The sequence below is a fragment of the Oncorhynchus gorbuscha genome, linkage group LG01 (genome assembly GCF_021184085.1).
Source record: "Oncorhynchus gorbuscha isolate QuinsamMale2020 ecotype Even-year linkage group LG01, OgorEven_v1.0, whole genome shotgun sequence".
In the NCBI taxonomy this organism is placed as follows: Eukaryota; Metazoa; Chordata; class Actinopteri; order Salmoniformes; family Salmonidae; genus Oncorhynchus; species Oncorhynchus gorbuscha.
In genome coordinates, this window is record NC_060173.1 from 54,419,712 (window position 1) to 54,446,099 (window position 26,388).

At 41.4% G+C, this 26,388-nt stretch overlaps 1 protein-coding gene across 3 annotated transcripts in view; it reads right to left on the bottom strand.

The window, feature by feature from the left end:
- The window catches only part of dgkzb (diacylglycerol kinase, zeta b), a 102,377-nt gene extending 76,408 nt beyond the window's left edge, over positions 1–25,969 (bottom strand). The window contains exon 1 of one of the 3 annotated variants that reach the window (XM_046356653.1): positions 25,660–25,969. In XM_046356653.1, the coding sequence (XP_046212609.1) occupies positions 25,660–25,724 (65 nt within the window). In that variant the 5' untranslated portion in view covers positions 25,725–25,969. Of the gene's footprint in view, positions 1–6,912; positions 7,888–10,780; positions 10,949–25,659 lie in introns of those variants that run through there. The other 2 variants (XM_046356664.1, XM_046356643.1) reach the window with 2 other exon arrangements.
- Between the last annotated feature and the right edge of the window lie 419 nt (positions 25,970–26,388).

Sequence of the window (26,388 nt, forward strand, 5' to 3'; positions counted from 1 at the left end):
TGAAACTGGCTCTCATGAGGACCGCCACAAGGAAAGGAACACCCGGAGTTACCTCATCAAGGACAACGACCCTAAGCACACAGCCAAGACAATGCAAGAGTGGCTTTGGGACAAGTCTCTGAATGTCCTTGAGTAACGGGTGGCGGAAAATCAGCCAACAAGTGCTCAGCATATGTGGGAACTCCTTCAACACTGTTGAGAAAGCATTCAAGGTGAAGTTGGTTGAGAGATTGCCAAGAGTGTGCAAAGCTGTCATCAAGGCAAAGGGTGGCTACTTTGAAGAATTTCAAATATAAAATACATATTGAATACTTTTTGGTTACTACATGATTCCATATGTGTTATTTCATACTTTTGACTGGTACTGTATGTAGTAAGTAAATGTACTATTTCAGTTTTTTGTTTTTATAAATTAGCAAACATGTCTAAAAACGTGTTTTTGCTTCGTTGTTATGGGGTATTGTGTGTAGATTGATAAGGGAAAACGATTTAATCAATTTTAGAATAAGGCTGCAACCTCACAAAATGTGGAAAAAGTCAAGGGGTCTGAATACTTTCCGATGGCACTGTATATAAAGAAACCCTTTCCAGGTGAACCCTTTTGCATTTTGAAGGTGAAGGACCTGACCAAGGAATAACACTATGGATGAACTATATTTACCAGGAAGTTTTCAGCTATCATTTTATTTCCTCAAAACATATGAGATGATAATTAATGTCCTATGTTCATGGCTTGATCTCATTGACAAAGTGTGATAAACAAACTATGCCATTCACATAAAGCATAGGTAAAGGAAGGACAACATTGAAAACTAAGTCACAAGGGTTCCTGTACAGTTTCCTAAATGTATAATATTGCTTTTAACACCTCGAGGTTGTGGCCAAATATATTGGCACCCTTCCACTTCTCTTAAATAATTTCGTATTTCTTCTAAATTAAGTCACCAAACATTGCTATTGAATTTTCAACATTGCAGAAAAAAAGTTGAGTTTTTATTTAGAAAATATAGACAAATGGCATGGAAGGATTAGAGACGTTTGCTGCTGAAGAGTGGGCCAGATTTCCAGTCGAATGGTTCAGCAAGCTCATTGATGGAAGTTACACTACATTATCAAAAGTATGTGAATACCTGCTCGTCGAACATCTCGTTCCAAAATAATGGATATTAATATATTAATATGGAATTGGTCCCCCTTTCCTGCTATAACAGCCTCCACTCTTCTGGGAAGACTTTCCACTAGATGTTGGAACATTGCTGTGGGGACTTGCTTCCATTCAGCCACAAGAGCATTAGTGAGGTCCGGCACCGATTTTGAGCAATTAGGCCTGGCTCGCAGTCGGCATTCCAATTCATCCCAAAGGCGTTTGATGGGGTTGAGGTCAGGGCTCTGCGTAGGCCAGTCCACACCGATTACGACAAACCATTTCTTTAATATATATATTTTTTTTGATAGCCAATTGGAAATTACAGTCTTGTTCCATCGTTGCAACTCCCCTACGGACTTGGGAGAGGCGAAGTTCGAGAGCCTCACGACCCTGCCAAGCCGCACTGCTTCTTGACACACTGCTCGCTTAACCCGGAAGCCAGCTGCACCAATGTGTCGGAGGAAACACCATCCAGCTGGCGACTGAGGTCAGCTTGCAGGCGCCCAGCCCGCCACAAGGAGTCGCTAGAGCGTGATGGGACAAGGAAATCCCGGCCAAACCCTCCCGTAACCCAGACGACCCTGGGCCAATTGTTTTCCGCCACATGGGTTTCCCGGTCACGGCCGGCTTTGACACAGCCTGGGATCGAATCCGGGGCTGTAGTAATGCCTATTACAGTGCTACGTTGAAAGTCACTGAGCTCTTCAGTAAGGTCATTCTACTGCCAACGTTTCTCTATGGAGATTGCATGGCTGTGTGCTCAATTTTATACACCTGTCAGCAACTGGTGTGGCTGAAATAGCTGAATCCACAAATTTAAAGGGGTATTCACATACTTTTGTTTATATAGTATATATTGGTCAAAGGCTGTGCAACCAAGGGATAGCTCCGGGGTGGCAATCATTTCGTCCATGCTATTTGTCTTTATTTTCTAAATGAAAATTTTAAACTTCTGCAATGTCGAAAATCCAATAACAAGGTCCGAAACGTCAACTTATTTTAGATGATATTGGCAATTGTTTAAGAAAAGTACAAGGGTACCAATATATTTGGCCGCAACTGTACATGCCGATATTTATCCTTTATTTTCAAAAAGTGTCAGATATGCATTCATCACATACCCTACACAAGTCTGACATTCATTGTCACAGGCTACACCCCAAACAGTGAGGCAAACTATGTTCAAGTCTGAATTAATACAAGTGCCCTTTCCTCCACATCATAAGAGTGTTTGTTAAGTGGGATTTGGTTATGGACAATTGTAATACAAATCTCTGGTCACCAATAACACGTCCACTCGGAAAAACCCTTCCACGGAGCGCAGAAATATGAGTGGTAACATTGACCACAACAACACAGTAGAATGATGTTTGGCTCTTATGGTCAATTACTGACTTCTCAAAAGAACATCAAATCCTCTATGCAAAGATTTCACTAAAATAGAAATGACTGTTTATACACTTGACTTGTCTGTCTTGTTTGCATTGCCCTGAACATGACTGAGCATGTTGTGATCCCTCTTTGCTTGTAGCCTATGTGCATTTCAGTTGAGGAGTTAGTGGTGAGGAAGCTACTGTAGTAGAAATGGTTCCTGACCCATTGGTTTTCCTCAGTGTACGATAGCACGATTCCTCTTCAAATGCGGCACTCAGGTGTTTGAGTGACATAACCCATGAATACTAAAAAAGAAGGATGGCCGCAACACGGATGCGGACAAACAAATAATAATACTTTTGGGGGATTTGTTTTGTATTGTTAGGTTTTACTACACTGTTGGAGCTAGGAACATAAACATTTCTCTAATAAAATTTGTGTACGTGACCAATAACATTTCATTTTATTTTTAACAACAAGTCCCATATTCACAATCCATCTCAGAGTAGGAGTGATGATCTATGATTTTCGATTTTTTTTAACCTTTATTTAATTTAACTAGGCAAGTCCGTTAAGAACAAGTTCCTTTTTTTCAATGACGGCCTAGGAACAGTGGGTTAATTGCCTTGTTCAGGGGCAGAACGACAGATGTCAGATGTACTTTGTCAGCTCGGGATTGCGATCTTTCAACCTTTCGGTTACTAGTCCAACGCTCTAACTACTAGGCTACCTCCCGCCCCACATTACAACAGTGGCCTCAGCAATAATTTTGGGCACCTTGCCAGTGAACTAGAATAATACACTATCATACTGGTGCACCATTTCCACTTATTTGATTCAAATTTGTCTGATTAAGTGGGCCAGTTCAGAGGTCATCTATCTGTCCCCGAAAATACTATGAGAACACACGTGCACACACATACAAATACATCGATTTCTGAGTAAACTATCACTTCTTTGAGATTACTGTTCTTCACAGCTCAGGGATTCAATCTTGCAACCTTTCGGTTACTAGTCCAACACTCTAAGCACTAGGCTACCTGCCTCCCCCAAGGATCAGGCCCAGCCTTTATTTATTATACTCTAAAAGGCTAAACTGATTCTAAATCAGCATCCCAGCCATCTAATCTAGCTGGACAGACAAAAAGGGAAACACAAGCATTGAAACATAAACATACAGTAAGTTAAAACATCAAGTTGAAAATGATCCTCCTCCTTCACACACTCATTCTATCCCCTTTAGTCAATGGATTATGTACATTATAAAATAATTGTTGGTCTTCCCCTTTTAATACTACACTTACAGATCAAAGAAGGGGACGTAGTGCCAGTTTGAGTGCTCAGTTTACAAAAGCAAAGGCCCTGGGGCTTTTGACGTTTTTTTGTCCCCTTTAGGGTTTATTTCTGAACTAGTTTAAAGTGGGTAAGAGAGCTGCTGTGTGGCCCTACTCCTGATTGGGACTAACCAAATCCTCAGCACACGAGAAATTGGCACGTTGAATTCCCCTTAAGGCCTTCCCACACTGTATGTCGGATTCACTCTTTCACACGTCACACTGTGAGATGTTACCATTGTTACATGTCACACTGTGTGATGTTACCATTGTTACATGTCACACTGTGAGATGTTACCATTGTTACATGTCACACTGTGAGATGTTACCATTGTTACATGTCACACTGTGAGATGTTACCATTGTTACATGTCACACTGTGAGATGTTACCATTGTTACATGTCACACTGTGAGATGATACCAAATACAAATATTGATGTCAACCTGGTGAAATTGTACGATTTGTTTCAGTTCTGTTGTCACATTCTGCGATTGGTTTGCGAGGCTACGTCAGCCGACGTAGGCTACGTCAACTGCAGCGGTGTATTTCATCTGCACAAGGGCCAGCAGCAGCGGCGCAAGCCTCCCGACTGAGTTTTTAGAAATTGTTTTACATACAAACTGTATATGTCCAAACTCTGAATCAAATAGGCTTCCCAAAAAGAACATGGTCCCTGTGGTAGAACGTTTATATTGATTGACGATTTTGTGCATTTATCAAAAACCCATCAGGTAGCCTGATTTCAGATGTGTCATGTAAACAAGATGATTAGAGAAAGCGTTCTTCTTGCTAAGCATGAACATCTTGAAATAAAACTATAATATTAAAATCAGTTCAGGCCATTGTGTCTATTGGTCAGTCACCGGGAACTGCAAAAATTGTCTGACATTGACAGAACTTTGTCGGAGCCTACGACCGCACACAGTGGTACTTAAATCGGTAGACCCAGACCCTGTCACGTTGAACGAGCCAAGACGTCCGACAATCGTTTAGGACCTAAGAATTTGCCCACGATGTGGACATTTTGTCTGGGACAGCAAAATCAGGGTATAAGACGGCAAAAATCCTACAGTCTGTCCGGGGCTTTAGTTCCCCTTGGTAGTGATGAAGCTCCCAGCTGGGCCTAAAAATGACAGTTTTTCATTAATTGCTCTGCCAATCCATTAAAACCCGCTATATTTAGAGGGCCATGGGAGATCGCGTCGTGAGATTAATGTAACGGCGTGATTCAATTTGAAAGTGCACTTGTTACCTTTTAATTCACGACAGTTTAAGCATATCTCGGCTCTGTCGTTGAAAGCATAATGAATGCTTAAAGTACACAAGGTCAAGTCATGTTGCAATTACTGCTGCATGTATCATGAAGAGGAAATACATTAATAGTTGTTGAACCAAGCAGATGGCACTCAGGGTCACTAGCCTTTCCCACGACAGAGGAAAATGAACTGTTGTACTGAACACTAAACCACAAGTTTGGTATCCCTTTTGTTAACAATAAAGACAGAGCTTACCTCTTGTTAACTTGATTTTGACCATTAATATACTTAACTTTAGACAATTTGCCCCGACTACAGCAAGGCTCATGAGATGGTTTCGTCGCATACAATTAATGACCAATGATAGACAGAACTCACAAACTGTTCCTAGAATGCCAAGACATAAGACATACAACGTCGATTCGGGCATATAAAGTTTGTACGTGAAACTATTTCTAAAATGCATACTTTCAGTTTTTCCAAACTCAGTTGGGAGGTTTGCACTGTTGGTGCTGGCACATGCACAGATCAATTACACCGCTGCAGTTGAAGTAGCCTACGTCAAAACAGTACTATAATGCCAATAAAACATTTTTAACTAGGCAAATCAGTTAAGAACAAATCATTTTTTACAATGACGGCCTACCCCCGCGGCCAAACCCTCCCCTAACCCGGACGACTCTGGGCCAATTGTGCGCTGCCATACGGGACTCCCAATCACGGCCGGGTGTGACACAGGCTGGGAACGAACCAGGCTCTGTAGTGATGCCTCTAGCACTGCTATACAGTGCCTTAGACCGCTGCATCACTCGAAAGGCCGAGTGATATAAAACACGACGTTGCACCTGTTAAGACTCCAGTGACGCACCTGACTGGATAGTTCAAGGGGATGAAACAGTCACCAGTAAAACATAAACAGGAAGCTCTCCAAACAGTAATCTGAAGCTGAAAAAGAAACAAGTGGGAAAACACTTGGAAAGCACCTGTGACTGCAGAACAGCACTGATCGTCTGACGCTAAAACAGTTTGTTTTTGTTCAACTGAAGACCTGAAGTGATTATCTGGCCCAGTGATGGGCTTCGGCAGTGCTGATCAAGTTCAGAGAGAACTGTAGCTCCCAAATTTCCATCATGACTCTCATTCTGTGGTTCAACTCTCACAGTCATTCCAATACCGTAGCATCGTTGTGTTAGCCTGCTCCCAGATCTGTTTGTGGAGTCTTGGAAATGGCCATAGGAGTTAAAAAGACAGCACAAACAGATCTGGGACCAGGCTGTCATTGTGTCATATGCCTGAGAATAAATAAGGCACACTGGCTCTGGGGCCCCCTGGATGTCCCATGCTCAGACCTTTCGTGGGGGGGGGGGGCACTGACTGTAGCCTTCAGCGCAGAACGTTTTTAGCGACATTTCCATAACGTTTCCATCTGCCACAGTTTGGCAACGTTATGTTTTAACTTATCTGTCTCCACTAAGTGGTTGTGGGAACACTCCTACAACATTTCCACAACCACTCTGCTGCAGCTAGTGTAACGTTTTATAGCTAATATCATGCTATTCTACACATATTGTCATGGGGCAGAGAGAAAATGTTGCAGTTTTTTTTTGCTAATCTTGTGCTATTCTACACATTTTGCAATGAGGTTGAGAGAATTTTTGCATTTTTAAAGCAAAGTTCCTGCTATTCTACACATTTATTATTGTATTTTGGGGGGGGCCCTAGAGCCCGCGGGACCTCCCCCAACTTGCGGGGGCTGCGGGGGTGTGTGGTATGCCAGTGGCTACAGTATGCATACTCACTTCCTGCCAAACATGCGCAGTGTGAAGTTCTTGGTGGTGTGGGGGCAGCGGATGGCGGCGGCGGCGGAGGGCAGGACCGGGCTGGAGGAAGAGGAGGAGGACGAAGAGGCCGGCGAGGCAGAGGTGTAGGGTTCGTCTCCATCCTGCAGAGTCTCGTCAGGGTCGGGGGAAGCCCCCGCTCCTTCCTGCTCCTCTTCGGGCTGCTCCATGGCCGATGTTCTTAAACGGTTGTTTCTCAGTTCTCTCTCACACACAGAGCTTCTCCTCTCCTTTCAGAGGAGTCACAGAGTCCACACAGCCCCAGGCCAGGCAGCAAGAGGCCATAAGAACAACAAAAAAGTCCCCAGCAGCAATAAGCAGCAACTACACTCTGGCCGTTCCTTCCTCCATTCAAAAGAAAAGGAGGATATTAGAGAAAAAACAAAACAGGAAATCGACAATTAGTCTTCCGTATCCCTGTTTCCTTTCTCACGTGTCAAGTTTGACACAAGAGCGCAGAAGAGGGAAACTCTAGAGACAAACTTGGTGTGTGCACTCCTTGTGTGGTAGTTGCTCACCACACACAGCTCTGTTGAGCTGCAGGCAGCAGTATCATTCGAACTGAAATGTCTCTCCTGTTCCTCCACAGGCTGGTCTGGTCTTCTCTCCCAACTGGCTTCCTCACTCTCTTCCTCCAATGCCACCGTCAGAGGAAGCCTCTCTCCCCGCTCTGCTGTTCGTGTTTCCTGGTCAGGCTGCGCTCTCTCCCTCTCTCTCTCCTGGCACTACTACTACTACTCTCACCACCACACAACACACACTGGCTGGCTCACCTTCTATGGGACTATTTCAAACAATCCAGGAAGTGTCATACCCAGATGAAGCAACAAGCAAGAACAAGGCCTACCTGTGGCTTCTTGTTCGCATACGTTCCCTCTCTTGCTTCAGTGTCATCTCGCTTCCTTTCACTCTCTTGCACATACTTTTATCTCCCACTCATCTCTGTGGCTCTCCCTTGCTTTCTCTCTCTGTCCCTCCCCTCCCTCTTACTTTCTCTCCCATTGGCCGAGAGTATTATGTGAGTGCGTTGCCACCTATTGGTCGTTAATGAAAAATGCCTAAATTGAGTGTGTGGAAGGGAACGAAAATGTGCTAAATGTGTCCAAATATCCAAATATAGCCTAAAACATGTCGAAAGCTGAAAGCATACATGAGCTCAACCTAATTTATAACACATCATGTTTAACCACAGAACCACACGTCTGCTTATTATGATAATAAGGACGTTGCAGGACCCATTGCTTCACTATACAAGGGCATGAAATTAAACAAAAGCACCTCATTTTTTATTTGAACACATCCCTCTATTTAAAACCAGGCGGTATGTATAACTGCCTGACCAAAGTCCTGCCTCTCACTTCGATCACATTTCCAGTTCCCCACTCTCTCTCTCTTTGCAGTGTACTCCGCTCCGGCTTCCCTCCCACATACGCTTTACATAAAGATGGGTGAAAAAATGCCCACGCCATCCATCCATCTATCCAGCGCTTTTTTTCCACACACAACACCCCACTTTTAGCGATAGAGAGTGCCGCTGCAGAAGCTGAGAGTTCACACGGCCGCAGCAGTGAGTCCCACGCAGAGATCTTCACCACATGCGCGTGGCTGCCACCTCCCCTGGGCTCCCGTTATGAGCTGGAGTTCAGCTCGGTGCACCGCTCTGAAGGATAGCCAAAGTTATTTTTTGACAGCCAATTAAAAAAAGAGGTGCAGTGGGCGCCTGGCGGATCAGCGCGATACTGTAATAATCCGGGGCTGTTTCCAGGATGGGTCGACCATCTCACTCCACAAAATTTACAACTCGGGTCATGATTGCGTAACAGAATTGGGTTATGATGATACCTCCAGGAATGATGGTGATGTGGTGCCCCAGTTTCAGTTTGTGTTGCGTATCAAGGATTATAGGTTGTGCCATGACAGTTACACAGGCCCAGACTGGAGGGATGCCCCAAGCAGATGTTTTCAAATGGAGATAAGAGTTGCAGAGCTCCGGGGGCACAGGAGGACACAGTAGAAAAAATGTTTTTTTTAAACCCGACACTGTGGGTCTGAAATGGCACCCGATTCCCTACATATTGGACTACTTTGACCAGAGCCTTATGTAGAGAATAGGGTGCCATTTCGGACACACCTGGGTTGTACCTGAGGTAACCGAGGCAATATATTTTTTATCAATGACGTCGGGAAAGGTCCAAATTAATCAAAACAAACTTAGTGTGTATACTGTAACTCGGTTGTATTGCTAATTATACCTCACTGCTCACTCAAATGTATGTTACATGAGCACACCACGCCACAGTAGTGGATCTGTTAGATAACACTTTCCGGTGATTTGCACTGCTCAGGTTATGGAGGGACTCAGTCCTTCTCCTAGCTATTAAAGCTCTATGAAAATACAAGATCATTGATGCCAGTCCTCTCTCAGTGACCTGTAACCTTAGATAACACATCACAGAGTATCAAATCAAAATCATCTACGCATTCTGTGCATTGCGTTTTCATAATGCAGAGAACATGGTAGATGCTTTTGATTTGGTACTCTGTGACGTGTTATCTAAGTTCCTATTATCCAGAAGTCAAATATCAAAACCTCAAGGAAACAATAACAAATGGGCCTACTACTAAGTAACAGCAGTCAAACATGCCTATGGCATTTTCTGTTGGAAATCACAATGGAACAGACACCAGTTTTGGGAATAGCTACATCCCCCTACTGTACAAAATGCAGTCTATACAAATGAGCACCCCCATGGACAAATCATTAAATCTACATTTAGAAGGACACATTTCCCAAAATCAGTAATCCCCTCATCCCTCCTCATTTGGATAAGTGAAACACCCAAAAATAAGCCATGGGGAAATGAAGAACACTTTGCATGGGTGTACAGTCTAGTCAGTTTTTAGGCCATGCTGGTTTTCATTAGGGCACACCGTAACAAAATGTTTAAAAACATTTTGCAACAGAAAAATAAAACTAAAGCGTATTTCATTGAAAACGTATGGAGGTTTCATTTCTGTTTTATTCCGTTTAATGCCTTAATAAACATGACCCAGGTTATAGTTCATATCAAGCCTAATCAATAGATAATACAACAACAAAAAACTGTTAAACTTACTGTATTTCACAAGGTGAAAATGAATGCAGAGGTATGTGTAAAGAGGTTGTATGCATGTTACAACATACGTTCAGAGGGATGCAGAGGCCAAAAAATGTACAAGTGGGTGATGATGATAGCAGATATTTGGGGCAAACCATATTTGGAGTGGTTTGGGCTCCATCTAGTGAAGATACAGTGTAATTCAATCATTGAGGAAGATGCTGAGTGTGCGATGACAATTACTCACGCATCATGCCTCAATATTTAAACTTGAAAGCCGACTAAGGACTGAATTGACACGTCAACACAGCTAAAAGCGATAAAGCCAGTCAGACATAGAAATTAAATGTTCAGAGGATAAATGACTAGCATAGGACCTCATACAAACACATACATTTGTAATACAGGAAAACAAAGGCCATAAGTGAGCAACCATACAGTAGAGAAGTGATTTACTTTACCGGCAACAAAAATCCATATCATCTGCTTTTTTTTTTAGATTCTTTTTTTTTACTAACACCCACACATGAGCCCACGCAGACAGAGGACATATGCTTTCTCTGCTGCACCAGTGCCAACAGAAAACAACAAGGCAGCAGCCAATGTTCTAACGATAGGGTACAGCACAGAACTACATTATTCCATTATTCAACGGGTACAATTTTACTTTGGTGTGTTTGGTCAAATAAATTGTGCAATTAATCAGAGTAGGTCGGTGCCTCCCACATTACCTGTGACAAGGCAAGATCCTTTTGCACTGATGTTTCTTCATTTGTGTTTATATCCTTTCAGTCCCTTGTCTCTCGACGCAGAGCACAAAAACCTCAACTCAAGAGTCCACAGTCTGTTACGAGAGACTACACAAAGTCACCAAGAGCGAGCCACCCTTAAAGCCTTTTATTTGTTCTCCGTATCCTGATTCAACTTCCCCATTGTTATGGACAATATTACTAATCATCTTCTACTTGTCAAGAAACTGGAAACCGGTACTATCATTACAAAACAGGTCAAGTGTCTTGTGAAAGTGATTGCAGTGCCACTTACTGCAATCACTAAACAAGAAACAGCTTAAAAATGGAAGAGAAAGGATTGATTGTTAGTGACCATGACCAAAGGCCTCTTTATTTCACATCACATGGTCAAACCATGTCATATAGTAAGCAGAGAAAAAGGATAAGTTATACTATAGTATAGTCTCAGTGGTTTTCTATATATAGTATATGTGTGACTGGGTTAATAGCTATTCGCTTTGGTCATGGGGTGCACTTGTTACAAGGGACCTGCAATTAATGAACATGCCATGTTACAGCAGGCCCTCATTAGCCATGCAGTCATGGGTTCATAACAAGCAATCACATGGGCATGTACTCTATGTGCTGCTGTGGTTGCCTGACAGGTCATTTTGCCAGCCTGTGCAGTCAGTCTGCTATTTTCACAAGAACAGCAGCACTATTTCAGTCCTACCCGCTCCAGCCCTGGGGCTATAGAGATAGAGCGATACTCGTGGCTCCCACAATCGAGAACACCACAGTATTGCATGGCAGCGGATAGATGTGTGTTCTCACATTGATGACGGTTTCTTTTGATGATGAGGGAGTCGAAAGAAAAACAGGTCTTACCCAACAGGGTTGCGGTTTCCCCCGTTCTGTGCGTGGGCGGGGTGGGGATTGTTTTTATAGTTTGACATTTAAGGTCACTTATCAATTTGAACCCTTCCAGCAAACCTCCTCTGCCTGGCTGACTGTCATGACACATCACTGACAGAGGTCAGCTCATGGGGCCGAGCAGAGTTAGTTATCACACAACAAAACACACAGACAGAATCGGATATTACGAGTAGGACACCATCTCAACACTGCATGGAATTGACAAGGAGCGGTATTATACAATGCTGGTCAGATGCTGTTCACATCTGAATGCTGTTAACGATGCTGTTCTATTGCAACTGGTGTACTCAGTTACAATAAAACTACAAGGGGAAGTACACTGTGAACACTTTAAATGACAAAATAAGAATTGGACATATTCTGGCAAACTAGAGAAGCTACACTAGTCTATGGCTTGGTGTGTTATGAAGTGCCATGTGTTTCCAGTGCAGGCATGAAGAATATACAAAAGACACCAAGCACAGCTTCGATTTTCATCATTTTCAATCCGATACAGATTTTCATAAAACACACACACATAAGCAAGCAGAACCACCACTCCACATATGCACACTTCATCAGCTATCCCAAATGAAGTAGAGAAAAAGGCCCCCCTCTTCCCTCACTCAGCACTGTACCAAACAGGAACGGGCAGATGGAACGTTCTGCGGTACAGCTGTGTCCACCAACCGGTGTGTGTGTGGGTTGTAGCATGCAGGCAGTGTGCATTAGAGGTTGACACGGGAACAGGACTCCTGCGGGACACGCAGGGAATGTCAAGTTCTTGAGTCAAGTTCAGGACAGTTGAAAAATTAAAGACTTTGTCCTAAACTTGAGACACAGCTAGTTAGCTAGTGTAACTGAAAGACTTTGTCCATTTCTTTAGAGACCAGGGGCCTCATTTATAACCGTTGGATAAATTGAACACTAAATATCTGTGTGCCCCATTTATGAAAAGACAGTGCACACACAAAAATAGAGATTTATAAAAGACAGTGCACACACAAAAATAGAGATTTATAAACTCTGCACACGCCATACTCACCATGTTTCCCGTTATAAATCCAACCCGTCATAAAACTGTGTGCAAGTGAAGGAGCATTATAACTCTGCTTGATTAACACCCATAATTCACCTTTTCTGGTGACAATAACACCCTTATTTGCTGTATACTTTGGAAGTATTGGAATTAGGCCAAGATTGTATATCTAAAGGACATATCAAAGGCGAACTTGATCAAATGTCTTTGGATGCGTTAGCAGAATGTTTTTTTTTTTTTTTTGCAGTGACATTTGCTGTATCTGACCGTTTCTGAAACACAAAGACAATTGCAAATTGTTGTGGACCTGTAAACAGATTATTTGAATTCAATAATGTTTTGCAGTTACTTTCTCCCAAACCTAAATATGCTGCACTGTCCGTAAATTCTGAAGCATTGTCTACTCTAAAAAAGTGGTAGCGACATACTTCAATGTAAAAGATCAACTGTCTGTTCACCTGTTGAATTCTACTGTATGTTATAAAACAGAGCTCCCTTTCAGATGTATAGAGCAAAAACTTGAAATTACAATAGCCTATCTATCTAATAGGTCCAACTAAATTAGATGTCCGTGGTATTTTGCTGTATTGCTACTTCGGGAATACGAACTCATCATGGCCAGAAAGGTGCAATAGTTATGATATGTATTGCGCTTATAAATTAAATATTGTCTATGCTGCTCGAGAAATGTGACATTTACAGTATCTAGATGTAGCCTACAAACGTCAATGAAAATGGTGAACCATCTATTCTACCATTAAGATGCTCTTCGAATCGGATCACATAGAGTAGGGGTAGATTGCGAGCTACCACTAGCTCGTTGCCCACCTACGATTAGCTCGCCAAGCAATTCTGAAAGTACATTTTCTCATTTGTTCCATCGCAAACTGTCATAAACAAAAAACTCCTGGCTACTATTCAATCAAAGCCACATTGACATTATCCTACCCATGGTTAGCCACTATTGGCTTAAAAAGCCAAACGCAACACAATATCTGCCAATTCATTTTCCATGAATATTGCCCCCCCCGTCTGTCTGTTTATCACGCCTTATATGTAGCCAGTTAGCGATGCTAATGATAACAGTCGTGTGGGTAAACAGAAAGACTTTCCCCAAAAACGTTCTCAATTGAATGTTAACTGCAAAGTAGGCTTACCTGAACTAACTATATCATGATTCTTTCGGTGGCCATTGTTTTACAAACTCTACCATGACATGTGGTGCAGCAGTAGACCGAACGGACACATCGCCAGACAGACACATTACTCTCATGCTAGATGCGCAATTACATTTGTTAGTATTTTTTCCAGACCTCAAATGGTCTGCTGATGTGATTTAAGCATAGACATGGACTCAGAACATGCATTTTTGTTGTTTCTCTAAGAATAATTGTAATATTGAGAGTCAAAACACTGAAAGAAATCCAAAACCAGGAAAATGAAAAAAATAGAAAACAGAACTCGGCATAGGGAAAAATACTTTAAATACCGGCAGTTTGTTTGTTTACTACCGTGAAGAGGGTCAAATTAATCGAGAGATGGGGCAAATGGTAGCCTAACTTGTAGGCCTATAGGCTATTTCGCGACAATGAAACCGTCAGTCAGAAAAGTTGAGGAATGTATTCTGCAATGTTCATGGAAATGAAATAAATGATCGGAAATAGATTTCTAATTATTTTAGAATGCAAAGATTAAAATAAATAGATGTTCACTCTTCTTACTACTAGCAAATGATTGCATCTTGTCATTATATTTAGCTACCTGTTTTTTTGTTCTGGTTAGTCATCATATATTCTCCATTTGCACAAGGCTACTAGGCGACTTTTGCAATGCATCACTTCAACCACATGTGCATATATGCATGTTCTAAAGTTCGCGGGAGGATAAACAACATTTTCAATACATTGTGCCTCTATGTTTAGTGGAGATCTTCTGTCTATAAAGTGATGTGGGAGGGCAAAAAAAACGTATCTAACGAAGCACACCACAGCTGAGGCATGCGTTAGATTACGAGCGTTTTCAAGTGGAACGTTAATAACGATGGTTTTGAGAAACAGCTTGGAGATTTAACGATGCAACCACGAAGGTTATAACGATGTACTTCGTCTTAAAATGATTTTGGGAAACCGATCCCAGGTCTGTTTGGTTCTAGGGTAGTGATGTGCAGTTAGTGAACGACTCGTTCTTTTTTAATTACTATTTTTACTGACTCGAGAATCATGATTCATGAACGACTTGAAAAGATCTGAGTCACTAAAAAGAGCCGAATTTCCCATCACTATTCTAGGGGTACTTCAAATGTATTTGGAAACAAGTCGTTTTAAATATTTATATAAATTATTAGAAAATACCTTCAAGTACTTCATATAGAAGAAGTTGATTCTGACACAATATTTGAAAACTCACATACACAGAAAATAAGTATTTAAAATTCAAATATGCATGTATTTGAACGCAGGTATTTTAGTGACACAGCTAGTCAGCTAGTATCTACCAGAATATGATATACGGTAGGCTAATCTAAGCTCAATGCAACCATCAGGTAAAATCACGACAGCCAATACGTCATTGTAATGACCATGTTATTTATCAGGTTACGTACGGTAAGTAAGTAATCAAAATGTGATACTTGAATGCAACAACTCTGCATGGCATCTGCCACCCAGGGAGCATCATGGATGAGCTCATTTCCTTTTATGCATCATTCCCTTTTATGTCTAAATCAGAACCCCCCCTTTGAGGATTATCTCTGCTGGACACCGGGCTACTCTCTGTCTGTCCCTCTGATCAATTAAAGTAATTTAAAGGCAATGGTTTGATGTGCCAGCCCAGGTGTCCTGCCCAGTGCCCACCCTCTCTCCACAAACGAACACACCACCTCTGACTGATTCACTCGAACCACTGCTCAGGTGACGTGCAACAGGGCTGCCTGATTCAATTAAGATGCCCCTGGTCAAAGTAGTGCACTCAATAGGGAATAGGGTGCTATTTGGGATGCAGATAAGTTGTTACTGAGCTAGCTGCCTGCAGTAGGAATTACTTTTGGGGCTTGGTGTTCAGTCAAGCAACCACTGTACTGCCGTTCTCCATTCTGTCAGTCAGTGAGTATGTTTACATGCACATGAATAATTATATATTAAACTGATCATGGCAGTAAGTTGAGTATGACATTAGTCATGTAAACACTTTACTCTGCTTATCTTAAATTGGCCTACGGTCATAATCAAAGTAAGTATACACCAATTGTAATATATATAAAACTGTATATATTAGTCCTGAGCGACATGGCCAAAATATCTTATCACAGTGTTTTTCAAATGTTTGACGGTACGATGGTATTTTATGTATTTGAATAATACAAATTCTAAATTTGCTTTATGAGTAGTTTGTGACCATAGTATGGATGTGTTGCCACTGTAAGGGATTTCAATGGGTCTTTCTCCATTCTGATTGTTTTATACTGTTCAATTCAACTTCAACCTAAAATAATTTCCTGCATTTCCATCAATTTATGCACTCATTTGAGATCAATCAACCCTGCCATGTAGAGCTGCATGATATGGGCAAAAAAAAGCCTTATTTTTAACCACATTTTGCAACTGCGATTTGACTTGCAATTTAGATTAAAACACTTGGGTGAATTGTTGGAATCATGGAAATATAATGTTTATTCTAATTCTATAGTTAGAATATAATCGTGGGCACTTTGAATACAGTGTTGTTTGTTTTGTTAAGGTGAATGCACCAATTTGTAAGTCGCTCTGGATAAGAGCGTCTGCTAAATGACTTAAATGTAATGTTAAATGTTGTTTCCATGATAACAAAAAAAATTTAAACAGGAAGGAGCTATTGTAAAAGGCTAGGATGATGTTCAGTGTTTGCTAGGGAACCCTATAATCTTTGCTACATTAAATGTTTCTTCATGTAGCCAACATATTCATGGACATCACACACTTCATATCACATTTAACAAACCAAAACATTCAAAAACTTATCAAATGTAAAGTAAAAACCCAAACCGGTCAAAGCATCAATACCGGTATATAGTCAAATATGGTATACCACCTAGCCCTAATATACAGCACCAGTCTGTCACGTTCTGACTTAAGTTCCTTTGTTTTGTCTTTGTTTTAGTATGGTCAGGGCGTGAGTTGGGGTGGGCAGTCTATGTTTGTTTTTCTATGTTGTATTTTGCGTTTGGCCTGGTATGGTTCTCAATCAGAGGCAGGTGTCGTTAGTTGTCTCTGATTGAGAATCATACTTAGGTAGCCTTTTCCCACCAGTGTTTCGTGGGTGATTGTTTTCTGTGTCTGTGTGTTCCACACGGAACTTTTTCGGTTTTTGTTTTGGTCTTTCTATTTGATATTTTGTATTTTCGTGTTCAGTGATTTTGTTCATTAAAACATGACGAACACGTACCACGCTGCATATTGGTCCGATCTCTCATACTCCTCGTCAGAGGAGGACGAATCCCGTTACACAGTCAAAAGTTTGGACACACCTAATCATTCAAGGGTTTTTCTTTATTTTTACTATTTTCTACAATGTAGAAGAATAATGAAGACATCAAAACTATGAAAGAACACATATGGAATCATGAAGCAACCAAAAAAGTGTTAAACAAATCAAAATATATTTTATATTCTTCAAAGTAGCCACCCTTTGCCTTGATGACAGCTTTGCACACTCTTGAAATTCTCTCAACCAGCTTTATGAGGAATGCTTTTCGAAAAGTCTTAAAGGAGTTCCCACATACAGTGCCTTGCGAAAGTATTCGGCCCCCTTGAACTTTGCGACCTTTTGCCACATTTCAGGCTTCAAACATAAAGATATAAAACTGTATTTTTTTGTGAAGAATCAACAACAAGTGGGACACAATCATGAAGTGGAACGACATTTATTGTATATTTCAAACTTTTTGAACAAATCAAAAACTGAAAAATTGGGCGTGCAAAATTATTCAGCCCCCTTAAGTTAATACTTTGTAGCGCCACCTTTTGCTGCGATTACAGCTGTAAGTCGCTTGGGGTATGTCTCTATCAGTTTTGCACATCGAGAGACTGAAATGTTTTCCCATTCCTCCTTGCAAAACAGCTCGAGCTCAGATGGAGAGCATTTGTGAACAGCAGTTTTCAGTTTTAAGGCACTGTATGCTGAGCACTAGTTGGCTGCATTTCCTTCCCTCCGCAGCCCAACTCATCCACAACCATTTCAATTGGGTTGAGGTCGTTTGATTGTGGAAGCCAGGTTATCTGATGTAGCACTCCATCACTCTCCTTTGTCAAATAGCCCTTACAAAGCCTGGATGTGTGTTTTAGGTCATTGTCCTGTTGAAAAACAAATGATAGTCCCACTAAGAGCAAACCCGATTGGATGGTGTATCACTGCAGGATGCTGTGTGCCTTGAATTCTAAATAAATCACAGACAGTGTCATCAGCAAAGCACCCCCACACCATCACACCTCCTCCAGTTTCATCATAGCGCTTGATGGTTTTTGCGACTGCACTTGAAGAAGCTTTTAAAGTTCTTGACATTTTCCGGATTGATTAACCTTCATGTCTTCAAGTAATGATGGACGGTCGTTCCTCTTTGCTTATTTGAGCTGTTCTAATCATAATATGGACTTGGTCTTTTACAAAATACATCTATCTTCTGTACACCCACCCCTACCTTGTCACACAATTGATTGGCTCAAACGCATTAAGAAGAAAATAAATTCCACAATTAACTTTTAAATTAACAAGACACAATTGAAATGCAATCCAGGTGACTACCTCATGAAGCTGGTTGAAAGAATGCCAAGAGTGTGCAAAGCTGTCATCAAGGAGGCAACTTTGAAGAATCTCAAATATAAAATATATTTTGATTTGTTTAACACTTTTTTGGTTACCACGATTCCATGTGTGTTATTTCATAGTGTTGATGTTATTTCATAGTGTTGATGTCTTCACTATTATTCTACAATGTAGAAAACGGTAAAATGAAGAAAAACACTGGAATGAGTAGGTGAGTCCAAACTTTTGACTGCTGAGTTTATATACAGTACCAAAAAAATAAACGTCCTCTCACTGTCAACTCTCTCGCTTATTTTCAGCAAACTTAACATGTGTAAATATTTGTATGAACATAACAAGATTCAACAACAGACATAAACTGAACAAGTTCCACAGACATGTGACTAACATAAATGGAATAATGTGTCCCTGAAACAAGGGGGGGGGGGGGCAAAAGTAACAGTCAGAATCTGGTGTGGCCACCAGCTGTAAAGTACTGCAGTGCATCTCCTCCTCATGGACTGCACCAGATTTCCCAGTTCTTGCTGTGAGATGCTATCCCACTCTTCCACCAAGGCACCTGCAAGTTCCCGGACATTTCTAGGGGGAATGGCCCAAGCCCTCACCCTCCCATCCAACAGGTCCCAGATGTGCTCAATGGGATTAAGATCTAGGCTCTTCGCTGGCCATGGCAGAACACTGACATTCCTGTCTTGCAGGAAATCATGCACAGAACGAGCAGTATGGCTGGTGGCATTGTCATGCTGGAGGGTCATGTCAGGATGAGCCTGCAGGAAGGGTACCACATGAGGGAGGAGGATGTCTTCCCCGTAACACACAGCATTGAGATTGCCTGAAATTACAACAAGATCAGTCCATTAATGCTGTGCCACACCGCCCCAGACCATGACGGCCGCTGCACCTCCAAATCGATCCTGCTCCAGAGTACAGGCCTCGGTGTAACGCTCATTCCTTCAACGATAAACGCGAATCTGACCATCACCCCTGGTGAGACAAAACCGCGACTCGTCAGTGAAGAGCACTTTTTGCCAGTCCTGTCTGGTACAGCAACGGTGGGTTTGTGCCCATAGGTGACATTGTTGCCGGTGATGTCTGGTGAGGACCTGCCTTACAACAGGCCTACAAGCCCTCAGTCCAGCCTCTCTCAGCCTATTGCGGACAGTCTGAGCACTGATGGAGGGATTGTGCATTCCTGTTGTAACCTGGGCAGTTGTTGTTGCCATCCTGTACCTGTCCCGCAGGTGTGATGTTCGGATGTACCGATCCTGTGCAGGTGTTGTTACACGTGGTCTGCCACTGCGAGGACGATCAGCTGTCCGTCCAGTCTCCCTGTAGCGCCGTCTTAGGTGTCTCACAGTACGGACATTGAAATTTATTGCCATGGCTACATCGGGTGTCCTCATACCTCCTTGCAGCATGCCTAAGGCACATTCACGCAGGTGAGCAGGGACCCTGGGCATCTTTATTTTGGTGTTTTTCAGAGTCAGTAGAAAGACCTCTTTAGTGTCTTAAGTTTTCATAACTGTGATCTTAATTGCCTACCGTCTGTAAGCTGTTAGTGTCTTAACGACCGTTCCACTGGTCCATGTTCATTAATTGTTTATGGTTCATTGAACAAGCATGGGAAACAGTGTTTAAACCCTTTACAAGGAAGATCTGTAAAGTTTTTGGGATTTTTACGAATTATCTTTGAAAGACAGGGTCCTGAAAAAGGGACATTACTTTTTTTGCTGAGTTTACAAATACATGCCATTTAGCAGACACTTTTATCCAAAGCGACTTAGTCATGTGCGCATACATTTTACAAATGGGTGTATTCCCAGGAATCAAACCCACTACCTTAGTGTTACAAGAGCCATGCTCTACTAACTGAGCTACAAAAGACACACACCATTACAACACCTGGTTTTCTGCAGTGGCGTGTATTCATGGATGCCAAGGGAAGCCAGGCTTCCCCCAATTTTTCCACTGTGTTTTCGTAATTTTCCTTCAGTTCGCAAGAGGCTGAATGTAGCCTCCGAGCAGGCGAATCAGCGCCCCTCTGTCTCTGTATGTGCAGGCCATCTATCTGATGCGGTCTTGTCATAAAGAGTATGACATTGTTACCGCTCGTTGCATTGAATGCAAGGGAAGCCAGCGAGCATTTGGCCTCCCTTGATAAAAAAAAGTATAAAAGAATAGCCAATCGGCATTGAGCTAAACTGAGTGAGCTCAACTGTGAATGGTCCCAACACACCCAACATAAAAAAGGTGTTAACGGAAGCCAGTTTGGATTTGGCTTCACTCCTATCACAGATAAATACTTAATCGATAGAAACAACTTGAATTGTTGCATCTTGTTTTGTTGTTGTCCTAGCTAGCTAGATAGCAAAAAATTGTCCCTTTCCTAAATTAGCCATGGATGGAGATAGGGATTTTACTTAATTCTCCGTACTGGCCAATGATTATAATGGCGATTCTGATCCAACCATAAAATACATTATGCTCCTGGACTGAGAGGAAGAAGTTCAATATGTAGCCAGATGTAGAAGGCTAATGTTAACTAGCTAACGTTGCCCATGAAAGGAAGTTAGGCAAGCGAGCGAGCGTTTTAGCCAGGTAGCCTAGTACAACAACAAAATAAAAGCGTGTACTGTATGACAGAGTCAGAATGGCATTGGCGTTTCTCTACAAGTAGGGTGAGGCAACATGTTTTTCTACTTGCGCAAACACACACAAATCAGAACCGTGGACAGCCCCATCTTATTTAGCTTACGTTGATTGGACTAAATTGTTTTTGGTATCTTTTAGTTGTCACTGTATTAGACTAAGCATTGGTGATTTGATGGCATGAACTGTTGTAGTTGAAATGGTGCTGGAATATTGGAGGCAGCTCCTGTTTTTTTTGCGACTTGCAGTAACTCTCCGTGGTAACTAAATCAATAGTTGTTTGGTAGTCCGAAAAATGCTGTAGGTCATTAACTGTTTGTTACATGCAATATGCTTTGTAGACTTCACCATAAAGAGGTTGCTCTCCAGTTTTGTGATGAAACAAAGGTGTGGTTGAATTTAGTCTTGCCTAGTTAAATAAAGGTTCATTAAAAAAAATATCACGTTCACATGGCATATGAACTAACAGGTTATAGAGCAAACAAAGCAATTATCACAACACATAAGTTGCAATATGGCTTTTTTATGACTTGGCTTAACCAGTGACTTTACCCACTCACCGATACTGGTTTTATGCAAAGTCTTTTCAAATCATTAGGACATGTAAACTAGAGGTCAACCGATTATGATTTTTCAACGCCGATACCGATTATTGGAGGACCCCCAAACCGCCGATACCGATTACTCGGCCGATTTAAAATAAATGTATTTGTAAAAATGACAATTACAACAATACTGAATGAACACTTATTTTAACCTAATATAATACATCAATAAAATCAATTTAGACTCAAGTAAATAATGAAACATGTTCAATTTGGTGGTTCCTTTTAACATGAGTCTTCAATATTCCCAGATAAGAAGTTTTAGGTTGTAGTTATTATAGGAATTATAGGACTATTTCCCTCTATACCATTTGTATTTCATTAACCTTTGACTATTGGATGTTCTTATAGGCACTTTAGTATTGCCAGTGTAACAGTATAGCTTCCGTCCCTCTCCTCGCTCCTCCCTGGGCTTGAACCAGCAACACAACGACAATTAGCGCGCGCTAACTAGCTAGGCCTTTCACTTCGGTTACACGAGCCTCATCTCGGGAATTGACAAGCTTGAAGTCATAAACAGCGCAATGCTTGATGCACAATGAAGAGCTACTGTCAAAACACACGAAAGTGCTGTTTGAATGAATTTTTATGCGCCTGCTTCTGCCTACCACCGCTCAGTCAGATACTTAGATACTTGTATGCTTGTATGCTCAGTCAGATTATATGCAACGCAGGACGCGCTAGATAATATCTAGTAATATCATCAACCATGTGTAGTTAACTAGTGATTATGATTGATTGTTTTTTATAAGATAAGTTTAATGCTAGCAAGCAACTTACCTTGGCTTACTGCATTTGTGTAACAGGCAGTCTCCTTGTGGAGTGTAACGAGAGAGAGGCAGGTCGTTATTGCGTTGGACTCGTTAACTGTAAGGTTGCAAGATTGGATCCCCCGAGCTGACACGGTGAAAATCTGTCGTTCTGCCCCTGAACAAGGCAGTTAACCCACCGTTCCTAGGCCAAAATAAGAATGTGTTTGTAACTGACTTGCCTAGTTAAATAAAGGTATAAAAAATATATATAGAACATTTTTTAAAATCGGCAAATCGGCGCCCAAAAATACAGATTTCCGATTGTTATGAAAACTTTAAAATCGTCCCTAATTAATCATCCATTCCGATTAATCGGTCGACCTCTAATGTAAACCCCTTAATTCAGAGTCACAGCTGTGTATTTGCTAGCAGGAGCAGCACAAGGTTCCTTATTTTGCGGGAGTGAAGTGAAATAGTTTTCACGTACAAACTTTATATGTCTGAACTTCCCAATAATATAAAGGTCGCTTGCTGTGGTAGAAATTTAATTTTGATTGGTGATTTTCTGCCCCATCAGGTAGCCTGATTTCAGATGTATCCGTGTAAACAAGATTATTAGGGAAATCGTTCTTCCTACAAAGCATGCAAACTTTCAAATCGAACTATTATCTTATTAGGACTATTCAAAATAATAGAATTATAGTGTGCATGTAACTGTACTCAGTGTGCCTGTGTTTTGAGTTTTGAATAGCTATATGTGATAGGCCTCCATAGAAGAACAGTGAATACCTAATATGGTTAGTGTGCGTCTACAGAAAGTTTTCTGACTCACAGTGTACTAGTAACATTACAATTCTTGGGATATGCATGTAGATCAACATAATTCCACCTTTTATCCAAACGACCTGAAATGACTCTCAAATGAATTGTGTGTCATTTCAAATGCCTTGAAGGCACAGGAGCAAAACAACGTTTCATTATTTGTTATAGGTTCATCAGGTGCTTCTCGGGGCAAACATCAGGTTGACATCAGGTTTCTTACCAATGAAATAACCCTGACACTCAGTTAGATCCTCAGATAACGAGATTACATTTGAAGGGTCCTCGGGAGACAGATATCTGTGAACCCGGTTCTCTCCTGGTCACTGTTCGCTCACTCACACAGAGTGAGAGAGCCTCTCAGAGATCTGGCATGACAACCTGAGCCTCCCCATACACTTCTCAACACGCAGGTTCATGTCTTTCATAAACATCCCATTTGAGCTGCATTTCAGCGGTCATGTAAAATGGAAACCTGTTTCTGGCCAGTTAGCCGATCTATAATTTACATTTTTAAAATGCATGACCACAGACCATTCAACCCACGTAGTATCATGTGTAGTTGGCACCAGATTGGTATACTATGAAGCAAGCAAGATCTGCTCAGGGTTTTCTAAAGCTAGCCAGCTCAGGCTTTATCCATATTACAACGGTGGATATTGCTTGTCAGCCTGCCGCTGACTCTAGCAGGCTTGTAACTGCTTGTGCATGATGCACGTGGCTAGTTTGAACTCTTCATCGAGACAATGCTGAAACGGCCGTCAATGGGCGAGTCAGTGCCACATTTTCATTTGTGCCAAAATCAAATTGAAAGAAAAGGATTCTTAAAATTCAGCAAGCTATGGTGTTAAATAGTATCGATAAAATAATTGTATTGTCATAAAAAAGTTTTACTGTGCGTGAAGTTTCAAATGCATTCTGTCATTTCTAAATGTTCAATGTGGTAGGTATTTTAACATTACAATATTTTTTACACACAAAAACAATATTTGATGAATCAAATGTTTATCAGTCATCTTACTCAAATTAAGTGGATGATGACGCAATCTTTGCGAGACGGAGGGAATTTGATTTCGGTCCTCAACTCGCGGCTCAGACACTTAATTCAAAATAAATGGAGTTAGCCTGCCCCAGAGTTGAACTCGGAATAACCAAAGTTACCTCAAACCTGATTCGTAGTATAGGGCTTAGGTGTGATCGGAACCATGTATGCCAGACATCCTGCTTCCACAAACACACAAGCCCACCAACACAGGAAGTTGCACACAGATGGCATCATGAATGCAGCGCAGAGCGCTTGAAATGACACACACACACACACACGTCTTTTAAGGTCTGATAATCAGATTTAAGAAGCCACAGCAGCACTGAAAATGCAGTCACTCTTTTTCAAAAGACACAAGACACTGTTGGAAACACACACAAAAAAACAAGTATATGAGTCACAGTCCTATTAAAAGGGGCATTGGGCTTTAATATCATTAGGATCTTTTAATGAGCCCTGTGTAGGTCTTTCAAAGGGTATTGTTGTCTAAGTGGGATATGATGGATATAGGCTTGTATCTCAGATGACAGCTTTGAAGAAAAAAAACAGACAGATGCCTCCTAATTGGGTTAATGTGTGAACAAGAACAGGATATCACTGGGGAGATGATACGGGTCGCTTTGTGTCTGTTTTTGGGATGATCAAAGTGATGATGATACCAGAACTCTCTCTCTCTCTCTAATTACATTTAGCCTTAGTCAGTGCAAAATCCAGCTGTTGAGAAAAATGAATAGAAACTGAAAATATTCATAACCCCTCCTCTTCAGGAAGTGAATTGGATAGAGTGAAGGACCATGAATCTTTCATGCTTTGTCCTCAAAAAAATGTATTTGACATAGATGAACATTTTTAAAAAATCATTTTGTTATAATCAACTGGTCTACTAGCTACCCAAGTTGGGCTACATCTGTTTATGGGTCATGTTGGTTGGACAAAGGAGCAGCCATTATTGACAAGCATGGTTCATGGAATTATCAACAAGCATTGTTATATTGTAGCCTAGCCTAAAACTAGTCTATAAAACTAGTCTATAATCTCATTCAAAACGTATTTAATAGTTATACAGGATATAACATTCACATGGCTAAATACAGTATTTCCCACTGTATGGTAATTAATTCAGACTTGAATTCATGATTCCGGCAGTCTGACTCCGAGGAAAAGCAATAGCCTAGGACAGCACTCTCATCCAAAGTTGACTGAAAGACACGGCTAACGGTAGTAGTCTATTTAAATTGTTATTATCGATATCCATTTACCTGTAGGATAGCCGTTTTCTTAGCGCGAGGTGCATGAACTCGTCCAGCTGGTTTTCCGTTGTCATTTTTGACAGCTCGCTTCCGTACTTTCCCGGACGCCTTTTCCACAAAACTCTATGTAGTTCCTATATAAAATACTAATTTGGCTTTTGTTGTTCAGGGAAAATATCCTCCTCTTCGATCATCTCTTCTAACCTCGTGGTCGCCTTCTGGTCAATGTGAGGAGGCTGACTGGAGTGACACATCTTTGAAAAAAAAGCAAATACGATTCCCAAAGCCGCACACGCACTCTCGTAGACAAGTCCACCGCAGAGGGAGTTCGTCGAAATGTGAGGACCCGTTCGTCGTGATAAGATGATTAGTTGAAAAAGAGTGTAAATGTACCCCAATAGTAACATTAGTTGTGACATTCATTTGGGAATCTGTACAAATACAAAAACGAACATAGTAGGGAATTCGATGGAATGGGCTGTTGCACAGTCACTATGGGGGAGCTTTTTCTTGATATGGACAGTATTAGGCCTACTACATTACACAACCTGACGTTTGACCAAATCGAATTGGGGGGAAATTACACATCCATTGGCCTCAGATTGGTGATGTTGGTATGAAAGCAATAATCAACACGATGACACAACATAAATAGCTTAAAACAGATCATTAGCTTTGGTTTTGTGATGTTGATTTTGTTATAGGTGTTGGGGTTCGCAGGATTTAGCTATACTTGTA